General features: G+C 36.2%; 1 protein-coding gene across 1 annotated transcript in view; it reads left to right on the forward strand.

Annotated features, from left to right (window-relative positions):
• The window catches only part of ZDHHC17 (zinc finger DHHC-type palmitoyltransferase 17), a 76,353-nt gene extending 59,630 nt beyond the window's left edge, over positions 1–16,723 (forward strand). Inside the window, exons 11-17 of the mRNA XM_071799389.1 lie at positions 509–633; positions 3,843–3,905; positions 5,318–5,411; positions 9,059–9,142; positions 9,540–9,697; positions 11,794–11,888; positions 13,584–16,723. Of these exons, the coding sequence (XP_071655490.1) occupies positions 509–633; positions 3,843–3,905; positions 5,318–5,411; positions 9,059–9,142; positions 9,540–9,697; positions 11,794–11,888; positions 13,584–13,722 (758 nt within the window). The 3' untranslated portion in view covers positions 13,723–16,723. The remainder of the gene's footprint in view (positions 1–508; positions 634–3,842; positions 3,906–5,317; positions 5,412–9,058; positions 9,143–9,539; positions 9,698–11,793; positions 11,889–13,583) is intronic.
• Positions 16,724–18,401: the final 1,678 nt, after the last annotated feature.

The following is an 18,401-nucleotide window of genomic DNA, read 5'->3' on the forward strand; positions in this document are numbered from 1 at the left end:
CTTGGAGATAAGTGGTCTTGAGACATGATTGCCATGCAGCCGTGGTCACTGCAGCACAATTCCTTCTATGGCCAGAAACGGTCCTTGCTGTCATCTAATGGGAATGTCAAGTCACCGAAGACATAGGCAGTCAAATGTCTATCTTATAAATAGAGCTCTGAAATGTTTATTGTGAAAACAGGAAATACTTTAAAGAAGATAAATTTCATGTGATTTATTTAAAAGGGAAAATAATTACAAAAACTGAACTATCCTTATTCATTCTTTAGAAAGATAAGTGCTTTAGAAATGCCGCTTTGAGAACAGCATTATAAAAAGTAAGTTTTTAAGTTTGAGCAACAGAAAATACTGATCACCAAGCTATGTCTTAAAGCAGTGCTGAATTTAATTAATCCAGAAACAGTGATTCAAGAGTATTCGTAAAAATTAAATTTTATTTCAGAATTATCAGTGGGTGTTTTCAAGAGGAGATTTGGTTTTGAAGTTTAGATTCCTTGACTTCAAACACATCTCAGTTTTTTCTTTATACATCTTCCGTTCCTTGCTAATAGCGTTGCGCTTTTCTACAATTTTGGAAAATCCTGGAAATCTGATCCAGGAATCATCAAAGCCACGGAAGAACAAAAGAAAAAGGTAAAACCATGAGATATCTGAAACTTGTTCTTCAACAGCCTTCCACCAGTTGATCAGAGTAGTTTGCTGTTCAATACATGAAATGTCAATAAACTGTTGTATAACAAAAGGTCTAAAATGCTGAAAGGTCTTGTCTTCCAGGTTTCTTTTTTCACATTTGGAATATGCGTTCAAGTCGTACTGGTTACATTTTGAGCAACAAAATAAATTGCAACTTAAATTTTCAAGATAAAAAGTTTAAAAAGCAATTGAATGAAAAATAAAATGTGAAGTTTCGAAGTTTTGCCTCCTGAAACAAATAACCCATTGTAGGAAAAGTATTAGTTAATCAGATTTCATGAAAACTTTCCAGACTTTAAAGCACCTCTGATTTTACTTATCTTTTGTGTCTAAAAGTGTTAGACTGACAAACATTTTGAGCCTAAAACAACGAAAACCTCTAGGTTATTGTCTTGGTAGAAATATCAGAGAAAATATAGATGATTTAATGATATCTTTCTAAGACATTATAACACTACTTTTAACTTTTCTGCTTTCTTTTAATTTAAGTGCATTGTTCTCAGCAGCCCAACTGAACATCAAGTATGCCAAAATTATACAAGCAGCAGAAATATTTTGCTTGTCTCATTTTGGTTGTTTCCTAGAAGCTCACATCCCACCAAAAGTGAGTTTTGAGCTTCTCTTTCATGATCATTTGTGAAAACTCCTGTGTGGATCAACATCGGACCACTTGGAATTGTGGCCTTATGTACGAATGAAAATCTAAGAGCCTGTAAAAGGACGGTTGTGATAGCTTAAATGATTTTTGTGTTGTTACTGAGTTGTTACTCAATGTACAGATTTACTCTGCAAATTTCCTTTTTGTATTCAAGTGGACTAAATTAAACACAATAGTCAGCAACCACGCTTTGATTTGGATTCAGCAAATTGCACAAATATGCTGTTTGTTTGATCAACTTGCTGAAGTAGTTAAGTGTTGTTACAAAAGCGTGGCTGAACTGGGTAGAACTGTAAAATGCAGTTTCTTCAGGCAGATGCATATGTCTGTGAATATTTTGGATTTCTTCCATTTTAGGTAACCAGACTGTAAAATGATCTGTTGCCAGGTGTATAAACCAATGTAGGGCATGTGTCTTACCTTGGTACAGTGTAGGGCTTTCTCATGTTTTCATATTTGGTCTCCAGATGTTTAATGTTGAGTTAGACTTCAGCTTTGGAATAAGCAACCAAACAAATTATTTGAATTCCAGATGACCAAGTAAAGTGTGTTTGGAAATGTGTAGTAAGCAACAATTTCAGGTGTTTATCCTTCTCATATGTCATATCCTTTCTTCTGTGTTACAAAATAATGCAAGTCACTCTTAAAATAAGTAAATAAAATAATCAGTAGAATTTTCCAGTAATTCAAAAGTGTGGAAAATAGACCCAAGGTTTACAAAGCACAATAACTTGAGTGCTTCTGGGTCTCTATGTTAGAAACTGATGAGAGTTATATTTAAAAGTGATCTGTCTGCTCTTGTTCAGTTCTGTTCTCCTGAATGTTGGCATCTTGCTTGTGGACAACACTGAACTCCAGTGTTGAACATCACACCATATATATTCTTTTGTGCATCCTTTTGTTAGACTGTGGTGTAGCGTGTACTCCCACTGATATCAGAGGAACTATTTTTGAAGTTGCCCAATATGTATTGTATGAAATTGCCCAAGGTATCAAAAACCACACCAGCAGCATTGAAATCATGGTAGATAGTTGGGGGTTTTTGCTTTCTGTTCATCTAGTTTATTTGCAAAAGTTACTCTTGCGAGGGAGGCCCTTTAATTTCAAGTCCTGTGGTGGGAAATGTTGCTAGAGCTGTGAGGGACAGCAGGGGGGGACGTGAAGAGGATGCAGAGTTTGGAGTTGGCAACCTGCAGGAACGACATGGAGGGCCTTGTGCATGGTGGTGGTTGGCTGGAGGGGGGGTCTGAAGGGTTGCGGTGGTGGAGACAAGAACACTGGGCCAGGACCAAATGGGAATACAACAGACAAGGAGAAAAAATAGTTCTATTTTCAGAGCTTGGAAGTGTTAGAAAGCTGTAAACATTGTTCTTCATTTACCTGAGACCAGCAGGGAAAGCTTTAGGACACCAATTTACCCCCACCTTGACTGTAGGTTTTACTAGTTACTTTCAGGAAAAGTTTCCATAAATTTTTCCTAACCAGTTATTATGTTTAGTATCTGCGAGGGAAACTTCTGTGGCTTAAGTTAAGATACCCACTTTAGTCATCATCTAATTAAGGAAGTTGTTTATATTGCTATGATGAGAAAATAGTTGTAAGGACTTTTATTGCTTCTGCAGTTAGAAACCACCTTGATACATATGATACATGCAGTTTGAAAGAGAGCAGGCAATTAATCTATTTGCCATTAGACCATCTATGCTGAGTGAATTCCTTCTGATTCAAGGAGGGCTTATTCTGGCAAAAGATGTTTTCAGGATATTTTCCATATGTTGCAGAAGTCATTTAAGCCTCACCTGGCATGATTTCAGCTGCTGAGTTTTTAAAATTGTTGGAAACCATTTAATAGAATAATAGGTTTCTTCTATTGCAACAATGAAGTGCATACTGAAAGAGTGTACAAAATAAAAAAAGCTTTCAATGTGAAGATATAGGCATGCTTTAACTGATACCTACTTCTGTGTATCACTTGACCCATAAATCTAGCATTATCTAGAAGAGGAGGTTTGGTTTTCATTATTTCTTTTCTTTCTTGAAGCTTCAACATCTGAGGAAAGAGTTGAATATAGATTTAAAGGTTTTCATGGGCTGCCTCTGGAGAGATAGTCTGGGTTTTAGACTAGCTGATCCTGCTAGCTAGTTTTGTTTCTGTTCCTGCTTGGAGATTCAGCTACATTAATTTTGATAGGTTTAACAACATTTTAGTCAAACTGATGCTAATCACTGTGTGGATGTATCAAAATTAATATAAGCTTGCTTTTTCTTTAATTAACTTACACTAAGAATAAGCTAGAATTAATTTAGAGGTAAATGTGCATTTTGGTTTAATAAAGTAGGTTTAAAATCAGGTTCAGCTGAATTTAAACTGTTCCTGTGTGTAGAAAGTAGAGTTCACAGCCTTGGGTCTGAGAAGCAGCTGTTACAGTGGTTGTCAGCACTTGTTTATAAGCTAATTCTATTTTTGTCTTCTTTACTCTTTTTTCTGCAGACAATAGTAGAACTTGCAGAGACAGGAAGTCTGGACCTCAGTATATTCTGCAGCACCTGCTTGGTACTATATTTTTCAATCAATTGTAGCACATTTTTCTTTCGGTGGGGTTTTTTTGTCGGTCGTGGTGGGGTTTTGGTTGTGGGTTTTTTGGTGTTTGTTTTGTTTTGCTTGTTTTTGTTGTTGTTTGGTTTGGTTTTGTTTGGTTTTTGTGGGTTGGTTGGTTGTGGTTTTTGGTTTTTTTCAAGCTAGGCCAAAATTCGATGTTTCTATATCAAACACATTTCAAGGGCTGGATTTATTTGTAGTTTCTAATTTAGGCAGTGTTTTCATTAAATAATGTATCTGTACACAAAACTCCCTGTAACAGTAAGAGGGGAAAAAAGTTATCACTGTGGAAATAACTTGCCAGTGTCAAAATCCAAGTATCCAGTGTATCTACCAAGGTGGTTGGTTATATACCTAAAAAGTTATGAAAATCCCAGGTGACATTCTACCACCTCTGTAACTCCTTGTGAAATTACGTAGTGCTTCTAGTAAAATATTTTTTCAAAAATCAAAATGTATTTCTCAATTTGACAGTAATTGGGAGGGAAAAAAAAACACCTGAATTTTTGTAAAGCTTGCAAAGTTGTGAGCAAATACTTTTCTTGGACTAGTTAATACTTAATTTCACCACAGAAAATTTAAAAGAAAATAACTGCTTAAGGAAAGACATTTACATTGTAATTGTCTTTTAGTCCTTTTTTAGGAAGTTAACTAGTAAATAGAAAATTATCAAGGTAATCAGTGTTACACTATAATGCTCTGACCTGTGTAGAACATGAATGATGTTAATATTCCCAAAACTGAACTTGGAAAATTATGTACAGATGTGGCACCTTAAAAATTCTGTATGTGTATATACCTATAAATCTCAGAACACTTTATGATCAGTTCTTTTTTATTGCCATTTTGTATTTCTTTAAAAAAAAAATAACCTTTTTAAAAAAAAGGTTGGGAGTAATTTAGCATTTTCAGTTCCACTGAGTTCCACTTGTTGGATCATATTCCTTTATTTAGAAAATAAGCTGCAAGAGTTTATGTTGGAGCTCAGTTATGAATGATACTGACAGAACTGTGGAACCCAAACTCATTCTGTATTTTCATTGTTAAAAAGCTGAAATGAAACTGGTTACTGGATAAAGGTCAATAGCTGGAGGCCATAGGCAAACTTTGTATGGAAAAAAAAAATCCTTTATATAACAAAAATAGTGTGATAATAATTTCTGTGTGGTCATATAGATGTTGTGCTAAATAATGTACAGAATAAGCTTAATAAATAAGATTGCTTTAAAAATTAGCATTGAGCTGAAATTCTCTAAGGGATTAACAATAGCAAAAGCAATTTACATTTAAATTAAGGAGGGTTTTTTTCATTTTAAAATGTATCAGGGTTTTTTGCTTTTGTAAACAAACATTAATCATGGTTACAGATACGGAAGCCAGTGAGGTCCAAACACTGTGGTGTGTGCAATCGGTGTATAGCGAAGTTCGATCACCACTGCCCGTGGGTGGGAAACTGTGTAGGTGAGTAATTTGCTAAGATACAATGTTGTGGTAGAAAAAAAAAACATTTTCAATATTGAGCTTAATCTTTTTTTCTACATGCATTTTTTGGCATTATTCTCATTTGTATTGTTTATTATATACTCATCCTGAAAGTTGTTCTGCATCTAATTCAGTTGCCTCTGTATATATTTTATTAACCTATATTCTAGTAACAAAAAGATGAAAAGTTTAACTGCCTTTTAGTGTCTGTAGAGAGGACACGTACCGATTCCACAACAGACTATTATCCATTACATGAGATAAAAATGTTCATCTTTACCAATAATTTTCAGTAATTTAATGGGAAAGTATACATATTGAAAAATGTAATGGTTATAGTAGTTAGGTATGCAATGACCTCCTGTTGAGGTATTCTCTTTTTGATCCTCCACATAGTCATTTCTTCTCTCCAGTGGTGATGAAAGGAACAGATATAGAACAGGAGTAAAGTCTCTAAATGCTACTATTCCCTGTAATATTTTTTGTGAAACTTATTTGAAAACCATTATCATGCAGGGAGCACCAAAGACTTCATAGCTAGGAAATGAGGGCAGCTTGCTTTGCTGGTTGATTTTTTTAGGACGCAAGCAGAGGTAACTTTAGTCTTGGGGAGGAATTAGGACCCAGATGCATTGACAGCTGACAGCCAATAAATTCTTCATTGTAGTTCTTCCAAATATATATAATAATGGGTAGTCACAGTAGTTTGGTCTTATGATCAAGAGTAAAAAGAGTCAATGCTGACATTAGAATTGTGATAGAACATCACTAAAGTCTTATTGAGATGGACTTAAATGTAACTGCTCCTACATGTATACAGTCCTAAAATTACATTCGGCCCTTTGAAGGCAACCGTGAGGCTGATGTGCCCCCCAGTGAAAGTGAGTTTGGCACCCCTGATCTAGTATTTTAATCAGTAACTGGAAAAATATAAAACACATCTGGGGAAGGAGAGACCTTAGTTTGTGTGTGATAAGAGAGTATGTGAGTAATAGGATTAAGTTAGGTGGAGGAAATTGTTTTTAAAAAAACAGTGCTGATGGAAAAGCAAAGTCCTTCTACTAGTGGGCTCATACAGATTGAGATAAGTGGAGGTAAAAGTATACATTAGGATGCTTGAAAGCATGCTGGGAGAAAAACCATTAGAAATCCCATGATGGGAACAGCCCTGAACTGGGGGGAGTGATGGTCGCAACAGCCTTATATGGCTCCTCTGGGTCGCTCAGACTGGGACACAGTGATTCTGAACCTGTTCTTAAAACAGCATTCATGGGATGTTTGCCAAAAAGGGAAACATGAATCACGCCTTTCTGGAAAGGTGGAATTTGGAAATGTTTTCTGTAGCCTTCCTTGGGATGTGTTAGAAGGACAAGAATGTTACTAAAGTTAGAACTGAGAAAGATTGCAAGAGTGTGTACAGACACTCTAAAATTAGTCCTTTGGGCATAAAACTTGGCACATAAAGAGATTTAGAGGTAATATTTTTACCATTCTGAAGAGATTGACAAAAAATGCAGACTACTTGAAAAATAAATAAATTAGCAATTGGGGCAAATTATCTTTCTCACGCCCACAAAATTTTAGTTAAAATAACAGTGAGCAAGTCTCTAAAGGTGATTAGACTTTTCTTTTTAATGGAGCGTCAAAATAGCATTATGTTTTTTTATAGTTAGTTGTTTGAAAACTAAAAATAACAGATTTTATTGAACTTGTATTTACATTTCAAACACAAACTGCAGACTTGCAACAGAAATGTCGTTTTCAAGTTAAAGTGTGAAAGGATCTCTCAGCTGGGTCATGTTGACTTTGTACTGAGTTATTTTTCTGATGTAAGATATCTTGTGTATATGAGAAATTATTTTATGGTTTAGAATAATGTTCACTTTTTCCTCCCAGTAAAGGTTCTTCTCAAACGAGCTAAAAGTAGCAAAAATTAATAAATGAACAAACAGTCTGAATTATACGATATAACTCCACCAGTGAAAAATCAGTTTTCTTTATTGTGTGTTATTACTTATGTATAATATAAGTATAGCCATATAAAGGAAATTAGGAACAATTCTTACAGCATTGTTGTTTTAGCTGTGGGGGGTAATTTACGGTGTTCCTGCCAGTCCAGGGTGAAGCTGTAGAGAGTGGTGCTGTGTTTTGTCCAGTCTTATTTCAGATACAGAAGAAATGCAGTTTCTCCACTTTCTTTATCCGAAATATTTTATTTTTTAAGCTGTGACCAAGGTTGTACCCATCTCGTTTGTAGTTTTCAATGCTACATGTAGAATTTTACCAAATACAGAGAAGAGTTCCTGTTAAGCAGAATTTGGTTTAGTATCATTGAAGATGCTACTGAAAAGAGCATCTCATCAGCTGCCTCTGGTGAACTTCTAGGTCACCATTTGACTTCTGGTTTTGTTTTCGTTTTTTGTTTGGTTTGTTTTTATTTGTGTGTGTGTGTTTGTTGTTTTGTTTGTTTGTTTGTTTTTTGAATGTCTTTTATGAAACTTAACAGTTCTGAAATTTAGTATGCAAGTGAAAGTTATACCTTGGGGACATTCCCAACACAATTTCTCTGCATGCTCTTAGGTGACTGAAGGCAATGTTACAACATATTTTGTGTCTGAAGGAACTTGTTTGATTTTCAAGGAAATGTCTTGTGTTTAGTCTAGCTTGTGTTGCATGTGTATTTTTCCTCATCTCTTATTTATATAGCCTTCCAGTTCACTTGATTATTTCCTGCCTCCAGAGGATGCTCTTGTTTTAGCAGGCAAAACATTTGACATAATGAAGAAGTAAATGCTGTGCTGGTACATGATGACAGCCACATCTTTTGTAGCCCATTATCATCTCTGTGGGTTTAGTGTACAGCCTAGAGCTGTTGGAAGGTTGCAACAGTGGACATATTTCACAAACAGAAGGAAGGCTGAGTACTTCAGAATTATGTACATGCACAAGAGGCATCTTTTTAGCTTTATTAATGTTAAAAATAGGACAGTATTTTAGTAACCGAACTTTCTTGCGTTTAAATTCCATCTAAGCAGAATGGTTTATATCCCATTAATTTGTTTTAGCCAGGTTGTTGGGCCTCATCTGTTCAGCTACACATATTTGTTTTACAAGTTCTGTTAGGTATTTTATTTTTAGTTACTCCATCAAGCAGGCTTAAGCCCAAGTTGTGAGTTAGCTTATTATCAAGGGTCATTGTATATTTATTTGTATTTTTTGTTTCTTTTAGGGGAATGAACTCTGCAGCCTGATGATTTTTTTAACGGAATTCTAAAAATATTTATTGATGTGTAATTCCTGGCTGTTTAGGACTCTGCAACAGTTGTCACCAACATTATTATAAATATTATCTATCAATAATTTTATTAGCTCATGAAACAGGTTGCAAATAAAGTGCATTTGTCTGATTTGTATCTCTGATGTGACAGAAATTGAAGAAAATGAAGCAGAAGTAAACCAGCTAATTTCACTGTCTTGAAGTTATATTGTCTCATATTTCGGAGTAATGTTTCTGTATATAATAATAAATAGTTATTCTAAGCAAGCAGTTAAACTTGCTGATGTAGTATTGTCTTTCTTCTGAAAGTGTAGTAATTTTCATCCCTGTTGTTCTTGTGCAACTTCAGGAGCAGGGAACCATCGCTATTTTATGGGATACCTGTTCTTCCTGCTTTTTATGATCTGCTGGATGATTTATGGATGTATCTCCTGTGAGTAAATGTGTTTTCTTGGCTTTTTTAAATTGCTTATGGATACTTTGTTTATCACCTGGTATGGATTTTGACAGATTACTACATTGTTAGAGTTTTGGATATTTTTATTCTGGAACTGAACTGTGTATTAATAGTGGACTATATTGGATATTTTAAGTTAGAAGATGATGTTTTTCTTGTCCTAGATGTTTTTCTTCATCACATAGCCAAGTATGTGATACATATATTATGTATTCAAGGAGTTGGGAATGCAAGGGAGAGCAAGTTAAACTATTTTGGCACATTGTCATTTTCTTATTTAATTTAATACATACTAATGTGGGCATTATGTTGATGTACAGTAACATATCTTAAATCTTCTGTATGGTTTTTGACACTTGTTTTTTTCCTCTAGACTGGGGTTTCCACTGTGAGACAAGTTATGCGAAGGATGGATTTTGGACCTATATCACACAGATTGCTACCTGTTCTCCGTGGATGTTTTGGATGTTTCTGAACAGTGTTTTTCACTTCATGTGGGTGGCTGTGTTACTCATGTGTCAGATGTATCAGGTATGGAAGAGCACTTTATTTGTAACGTGGAGTCTTGGGAGTGAGTTAAAAATATAAAATAGTTCTGTCATTTAAATGTTAATGTTCACTGGGCAAGACCAAGATTTCAGTCTCTCTGCCACACTGGAGGAGGCAGGCATCTGTTGTCTCTGAGTATTAGGCATCATTCACTTCTCATTCATTTTTCTATTTGCAAGAGGTTAAAGTACCTACCTCCTGCTTTCCATTCTTAGAGTGACAGGAAGACAAAACAGACTAGACAAAGGCAATAAAGACTGATAGAGGATAATATCTGTGGGTTGCACTTGGAATAATGCCATATGTCATTAGCAGAAAGAGAGGGGTAACTTTAAAGGGGCTGCAGTAATTTCTTATATGGTTTCAGTGTGATTTGAGATCACATTACTATACTGTAATCCAACCAAACCCAAGCTTTTCTTTATCCTTTATAGGGAAAGACAAGTCATAATGGAAGCCCTTCAGTGTGACTTAAGTCTTTCAGTATGACTTGTCATTAACACACTGTAAGACTTACCAATTTAATCTTTCTAGAGATCCTGGAAATAGAAATCATCCCGTAAGGTGTAGGTAAAACTTTTCAGGAGTTTTGTCCTCCTCTTTCTACCATAATCATTTAGAACATGTATCAGTTTCAAAATCTTGTGTGGGTGAGCAAAAACCATTGAGTCTTTCAGAGGCCCTTCATGCCCAAGACAAATGAGCAGAGGTAACTACATGTATTTCAGTTGGCTTTCAAAGCAGTCTCACCTACCTATTCTATACTATAGACTTCTATAGCAGAGTAAACATGTAACTTGGCAGAGAGCTTTCTGTCATACTTAAATCATGAACCATTAAGTTCCCTATTGAGGATTCCTGTTAATACAATCTGTCTACAGATGAATCTGATTTATGCCACTTGGAAAAATACATACCATAGTCTTTTGTATCATTAATGTAATTAAGCAAGATAATTCTAGCATTTGAGTTCTTCAATAATCCTGAAAACATGAAAGCTGAACACAGTCGTATTACTAAATTTCCTAAGAGTTTTACACATAGGAAACTTAGAATTGTTCTTGACAAATCTCTTTGGAGTTTGCCATCATGATAAAATTAATAAAGATATTCTCTTAATTGCTTCTTTTGATTTGCTACTGCACAGCCCCTACTCTTGCTTCTCTTTTTTTTTTTCTTCTCTGTCATAAAGTTTGAACTTGTCCTTCTTATTGAACTGGGCAGGATTATTGGCAAAATACTACCTACTATCTTAGAAGGATAATGTAAAACCTTTACTTCCTACTTCAAAAGTTGGCATGTGAGAGCCCATTGATGTACGTAGACAACCCAAACTTAACTTTCTCAGTGTTCTTGCTTTTGTAACATGGAGCAGAGTTGACTTTTTGTATTTCAGTAAGAACTACAAGATTTAATATTCCTGCAGTATAAGGCTGCTAAGAGAGTTCTCACATTTGTATTTCCAATTGTATCACATTACAGTAAAGTCCAATTTTGTGTAAGATACTTTTTTAGGCTAACATAGTTGTAAGGCTGTTACAGAAAAGCATAGCCATTGGGCCAAGTGATTCTGTAAAAATGAAAAAACATAAGGAACAACAACAAAACAAAAAAACACTGTTTTTTTTCTGGCCATCTTTTTGTGTTGTAGACAGAAAAGTTTCATTACTGCAATTAATTTATGAATGGGGAGAATATATTACTGCTGCTAAAACTGGGATGTCAGGAGGAAAAGAAAGCAGTTCAAACACTGTGTAAAATAGCTTCTGAATCTGTTGTTTACAGTGCACTTCAGCTGACAATATAGTAAAGTATTATGGACTAAGAAATCAGAGTTTCTTCGGTGACCATAATTTATTTCTGATCCCTTTCAAAATTAAACTTTTTGCACAATCCGGCACAGCTATTGTATGGTGCTTTACGTTTGGACTTTGTAATTTCCACAGACAAAAATTCATTCTTCAAGAGAAGGAGTATAACACAGTAAATGGGGTCCTTCTTTTTCAGTCTGTCTCATGCAGGACTTGTTTGCTTGTTTTTGCATGAGCTAAATTACTTTATCTTTTTCCTACCTTCAGATATCTTGCTTAGGTATCACTACAAATGAGAGAATGAATGCAAGAAGATACAAGCACTTTAAAGTTACGACCACATCTATTGAAAGCCCATTCAAGTAAGTTTTAAAGTGTAAACATCTTTGTTATTTCTGTAGCCTTGCATACATTTGTGCAGCTTGTTGAAACAGAACATAGCTAAATACTGTTAAAGTAGTTTCACTGCTTGGATTGCTGAATCTTATCAGCTGTTTTTTACAGTGACACATTCTGTCCTGTTAAGTATTAAATGTTTTGTCATGGCTAGACAAGGATGCATAAGCTCAGAAAATAATGCTTTCCATCGGTGGTCATATTTTGCTGTAAAGTTTATGGGGAAATAAATATCCTCTTTATAAATCAGATACCCAAACCAGAGGTAGTTGCTTGTTGCATGGTGTCAGTGTTGACCTGGATCTTCAGTTCTACACCAGGCACTTTCTCCTGAGCAATACTTAATGTGCTGTTGCATTTGCTCTGTGCAGTAGGTCCCATTGCTCTCTTTGCTGTCAGGAAGGAGGCAGCACTTCCTTCCTGCTCGGGAGGAAGAGCACAGGCAAAACTGTTTGTGGGTTGGGGGAGCAGGGTGTCCCAGGAACTGAAGGATGTGTTGCATGGGTGAGATGTGGGCGACTTTTGGGTGTCAGTTGGGATTCTGGTTTGCGTAGTGGGGAGGGTACAAGCTGAGAGAGGGACTTGGGGATAATACAGCACTGGGATGGCAACATGGCAGTGTGAAGCAGCTTGTGGAGCCAACGCAGGAAATAAATGAAGATGTAAGGCTGGAATATTGGTGGGATGCTGGGTCTCCTGGGGGAGCTGTGGCTCTTTCAGGTGGCATCCAGGGGAACAGGAGATGGGAGTTATTGTGGCAGTTTGATTTCTTTGCTAGAAGAGAAATTTGTGTGATCTGTTTTTAAACAGGGCGTTGCACAGGATAGGAGAGAACTGCTGGTTTTGTCTTCAATGTCAAATTCACAAACCATTTTCACTGAAACAGCTGCTATTATAAGAGTGACTCCTGAAAATAACACCAGATGTCTAAAATAACGGACCTGGCATCGCCTGTCAGATGAAGCATTGACATAATAGTTGTCATCTCTTTGTTGCTTAGGGCTCTTCTTGCATGTATCATAACACAAGCTTCTCTTCCAGAAAACCATGATCTATACAGCCCAAGTTAAAAAAAAGGGAGTTGGAATTCTGATGTAGGTGTCTTAAATATTTGATAATTAATTGATTCAGCTGCATAAAGCACTTAACTGGTTCATTTAATTCAGATAATACTCTCTTAATTTTGTGTTGTCTAGGGACTTAATTGATCTTAGACCTGCAGCTGGCGAACCAGTATTTATGACAGAAATAGATATTAATAAAAATGGAAATTATTCTAGGAAGACATTCAATTCATATAGTTTTGTCATGCATCCATCTGTACAGTGCAGCATTCCTCTTAGAAAGGGATCTGAATTATTGTGCTGTGCTGCAGGATGGTGCACTACCAATGACATGTTGCATTTCTCCATACAGTTTTGGTAGATAGTCGAAGAAAGTTAGTGTCTTGGTTGTGTCCGAAGGTCAAACATTCATCAGTCTGGTGACTGCTTCTTATTTCAGAACTTGCTCATCAGCAACCACTATGATAATTTTCATCTGAGTTGGTTTTCTACAGTTAGGAGCTTAAAGGATGGGGAATAGAATTTGTAGGTAGACAAAAAAGATTTGTTAGACGAACTGTGATGTTGCTTACTAACGTGTTTTTCTTCTGTTTGTAGCCATGGATGTATAAGGAACATTATAGACTTCTTTGAATTCAGATGCTGTGGTCTTTTTCGGCCTGTTATCGTGGACTGGACAAGGCAGTATACAATAGAATATGACCAAACTTCAGGATCAGGCTACCAGCTGGTGTAGCACCACCTTCATCCTGTGAGCATATCATATCTGAGTGGTGCCTGAAAAATTTTCTCTCTCTCTCTCGAATCCGCATCCCTTGAAGAGTAGCATGCTATGTGTAAGGCTGATGATGAATCATAAGGTACCTTCTCTTCATCAGAATTTTATTAACAACAGTGAAAACGGACAGAATAAACTGCCAAACCTGATAAGGAAGAGGAGGAAGATCAAAAAGGGATTTTAACAGTTCTTAACATGAGAATTACTCGTGACAGCGTATTCACAGTATTTGTTGTTGGGTTTTTTATTTAAGGTCCTTCACAATGGAGCATGAGATTATTGGAGTATTGACACAAGTAGCTATGTTGTGCTGAGCAGAAAAAAATATTTCCCAATATGAATAATTCCACTGAAACAAGAATCTAGGTTATAAAACTAAATTTCATGATGCAGAGGTCACTGATCGTTATGTTGTAGTTCCTGTAATGTGATTTTTTTTTAATACAGATTTTCTGTAGTATTATGTACATTGAAAAATGTGCTTTTCAGTGCTGTTATAAACATCATGTGGTGGGAATCCTCTGTAATGTGCTGAGTTATAGCAGTAGGGAACGTCAGATAATGTTGAGAAAAAATATGTTGCCCACATCTTTTGGTGATTGTCTTTGCCACCACTTAGTGGTACAACTAAATACTTGTAATAACCCTGTTCTGAGATGATATAGTCTGAAATAAACAATTGTGCAAATAAGGAAAGCTCTTCTGTCAAAACCGTGCTTAAATGCAAGATACACCTGTAAAACTAGATTACAGGGTATAATGTTCAGGAAAAAAAGTGGGAAAAAGTCATTATCTTTGAAGTAATTTTATAAGCAACTTACAAACTAGCAATGTTTCAATATTAGGTTTGGTCCTTATACAGTACAATGTAGTGTAATTGGAGACACGTTGGAAGGGAAATTGCATGGGGGAAACCACAGATGTGAAAGCAAAAATCTCAATTATAAAAATACAAGATAGTTTTAAATTGAAAGCAACTGCAGAAGAAGAACCTAAAGTTGTCCGAAATATGCTTATTTTCTTTGGATGTAAAAGAATGGAAAACAAACTTCAAAAAATCCCCATAGTAGCACACGCTCACAGAAAATGTAATGCAGTGTTCTGAAGAAGATGGTGTATTGGCACATGGAAATCACCCTTAATTTCTTTTTTTAAGTTCTCATGCTACAGGTATGTTTGGAAGGTAAGGAATGATCTGAAATTGCATTCCAAAGGGGCTTTTCTTGACTGCGATGCACTGATTTTTGTTCTGTTGTTTTCACATATTCATAGTGAATTGTTCACTGCTTCCTTAACTATTGTTTACAGAGAGACTGAGAATCAGGTTAGTTCTCTTCTAAGTGCTGTAGCAACCCAGTGGTTCGAGAAACCTGTGAGGGGAGTTTGGGGAGGGACCCGAAAGCAGATGTCTGAGACCAGTGTAAAGAATGTGTATCTGTATATAAATAATTTATCAAATAGTTTTCTCTCCGTGAGTGTGTGTTTAGTGTATTTAAAGCTGCTCATTTTCATTTTATTCAACCAAAAAAAAGTGTAGGAAGATATCTAATGAGCTTTTAGTGATGTTCAATATTGCTGTTAATAGGCATTATGCCCTGCAAATTCACTGCATGTTTGATGCTTGGCAAAATTAGCGTTTTCTGTAATATGCAGATTACAGGTAATAAAGCAATCTAGTGGTATTCCCGGCCCTTGCCTTAGTAAGAGGAGCAGTGAAACTGTAAATAGTTGATGTTCAGTATTTGCAAGTAAACATTTTTTCTGTAGTTGTTCATTGATCTCAAGACACACACTTAGTTTGCAAGTACCAGATATCAGGATTTACAGAAGTGCAGCATTAGAGTACTTGAATGTTTAATACTGGAAAAATCAACATCGTCTTGGACACAGTTTTAATAGGAGAGGTTTGGGGGTAGGGGTGGCAAAAAGCTTTTGAGGTTTTTGTCAGACTAAATTTGTAATTGTAATGAAGACATGTTCTGTTTCAGTGAAAAGAGTTGACATAAGTTATTCATCTTTTTTTCCAATCAAGAAAAAGCATGAATTTATGATGTTGTTTATTTTAATCACCAGTAATATTTGTTTTGGAGGGGTTTTTTTGTTTTCTTTTGGTTTGGTTTGGTTTTTTTTCCACATTTCCTTTGGGGGTCGTTCACTTAAAGAATTTCAATCCACTTTATTAAATATCGCCTAGCACCAGAAGAGCAGTTCAGTATGTGATACAAGTTTTGGTTTTAGTTGCCCAGTAGCATTAACTGCCACGAATTATGTCATGCAGTCCATGTCAAAAATGGTCACAAAAGAAGAGGTGATCTTTGGTAGTACGTAGTGAGTTCTGCGCTGTTTACTTGTTAGTAGCTCTCTGGTGACAGTTTTGTTGAGACCTGCAGAATTTGAGCAATAGTAGGTGGTTGTGAAAATTAACTTGCATCTAGGGATTTGGAATATATGAAGCTTCCAGTGTAAAATGTAACTTGTCTTGAGTAACACTGAATCCTTTGATGTGAAATCATAAAATCAAGCAGGGGGGAGCCAACTGTGCAGCATTTTTTTGTCAAGTTATGAAACTTAAAATTCACTTGTTGAACCAAAACTGCATTGCTTCTGAAACTTGAAGCTGATCAGAACAACTTAATCTGACATAGGGAGAATAAATGGGAATTTTGTCTTGGCCCTAAACATGTGCTGTTTCTTTGCAGGTTTTCTGTATTCTTTGATGTCCACCAGATTTTTTTTTTTTCAATTAATGTGTAAAACATCACTACATTTTAAGCTATGGATTTTTTTGTTTATTCTTTATTTATAACTGTGCCAAGTATTATTTTAATACTGTTGAGATCTTGATGTATTACATTGTGAACAAAAAAAATCTGTAAAATGTTTAATAAATTAGCTCTCATTACATAAATTAAATCTGTTAAATTTTGTAAGTTATTAATCAAATAAATATTGACTCTTAGATGCAGTGTTTGTCTTGACTTGGGATATGATTTCAAAGTGTTGTTTCTGTCGAATTTCAGAAGCTGCACCATGAGAAAACAGCTACTATCTTGCATCTTATTTTAGTAAAGTCTGTTTCCAGAAGGATGTATAAGGTGTCTTAGAGCATGCACCCAATTCTGTGCTGATATGAAATCCTGTCAACTACCACTTTACTGGGTTTTGGTAAAGTATACCTTTGTACTACCAATTATAGTTAGCATTCCCTAATTAGTACACCTTTCTTTTGAGTAAAGATGCTGGCAAGATAACATTTCATGAGGGAGAATTGCTTTTAGAAAGCGTTTCAGGTGGCCAGTTGTACATATTTAATGATAATGGCATTTGAGGTGTTCTAAAGGAAGACAAGATGTTTACATAGGGCTGGTAGATAGGACCAAGATGTGCATTTCTAGGTGGCACTTGCAGGAGACAGAATACTTTGACTCTTCTGGTTTGTGCTAAAGGTTAGGTTCTGAGTAGAAACAAGGTAACCATCCAGGTTGGATTTAATGAGGCTATTTATAACCAGCAGTATGTATTAAAGTAGAAGGCTAGGACTTAAGAGCACACCTAATGGGGAGAAGAAAAAGTCTCTTGTTTTCTGCTGGGTATGAGTTCAATATTAGCACACATTGAGGATTGCTGGTGCTGTTCTAGGAGGTTCCATCTGAATATGAGGAGAAACTTCTTTACTTTGATGGTGCCAGAGCCCTGGAACAGGCTGCCCTGAGAGGCTGTGGCGTCTCCTCTGGAGACATTCAAACCCCCGCTGGACACATCCCTGTTGGAGCTGCTCTGGTGAACCTGCTTTAGCAGGTGGGTTGGTTGTCAGTTCTAACCCTATCCATTCTGTGATTCCCCAAGGAATGGTTCTGGTGAGGCTGGGCCCAAGCTCGCCTCTGCTGACCACCCTTTGACTTGGCCAGTAAAAGTCAGGGAATAAAGACTTTATTTTTTTAAAAAAGACATATTCTGTACTGAAGATCTCCAACAGAGATTTGCAGTGCTCTGTCAGAGCAGTTCCTGCTCTTGGGAGGTATGGGTGGGCTCCTAATGACTGGAAACCTGGTTACTTGGTTTGTTTTGTTTGGAAGAAGCCTGCCCTATGCACCCTCATTATGGCTTGATAGAGTTCACTCCCTCTTGCTTCCCATGAGCTGCCCTTAAGTGAAATCAGATTTTTTTGCTATGAAGGCAGAATGCTTGCATTTGCGTTTTATCCACCTTAGGCTGCTGAGTGGACCTCAGTAAAAATTGCACCAATTCCGGGTTGAATTTATTTGCATTATCTTATAAGTGGAGTGCCCTATTCGCATTGCCTCCAATCCTGCAGGCTACTTAGATCATGAAGTCAAAGTGCTTTTGAGAGCCAGTCTCTCCTGGCATTAGGGCTCCAAACTGAGATCAACTCCATTAGTTAGCATTACTCCAGCCTGGGCCGAGCATTTATTCATCCATGTTTTGTTGCTGCTGAAAAGTTGACAGTAACCAAGTGAAAGCACTTCAGTAATGGGTTTTCATTTCTCTTGACAAGTATATTGTCTTTCTGGTTACAAGTTTTCTGTTTTCCTTCATTTATTTCTCTTTCTGTGGTTAAATGATGTAACTCGTTGGGATGTAGAGCAGTGTGGAGCTGTGAGTTATTGCTATGACTA

This window comes from Patagioenas fasciata, chromosome 1, assembly GCF_037038585.1.
Source record: "Patagioenas fasciata isolate bPatFas1 chromosome 1, bPatFas1.hap1, whole genome shotgun sequence".
Lineage (NCBI taxonomy): Eukaryota > Metazoa > Chordata > Aves > Columbiformes > Columbidae > Patagioenas > Patagioenas fasciata.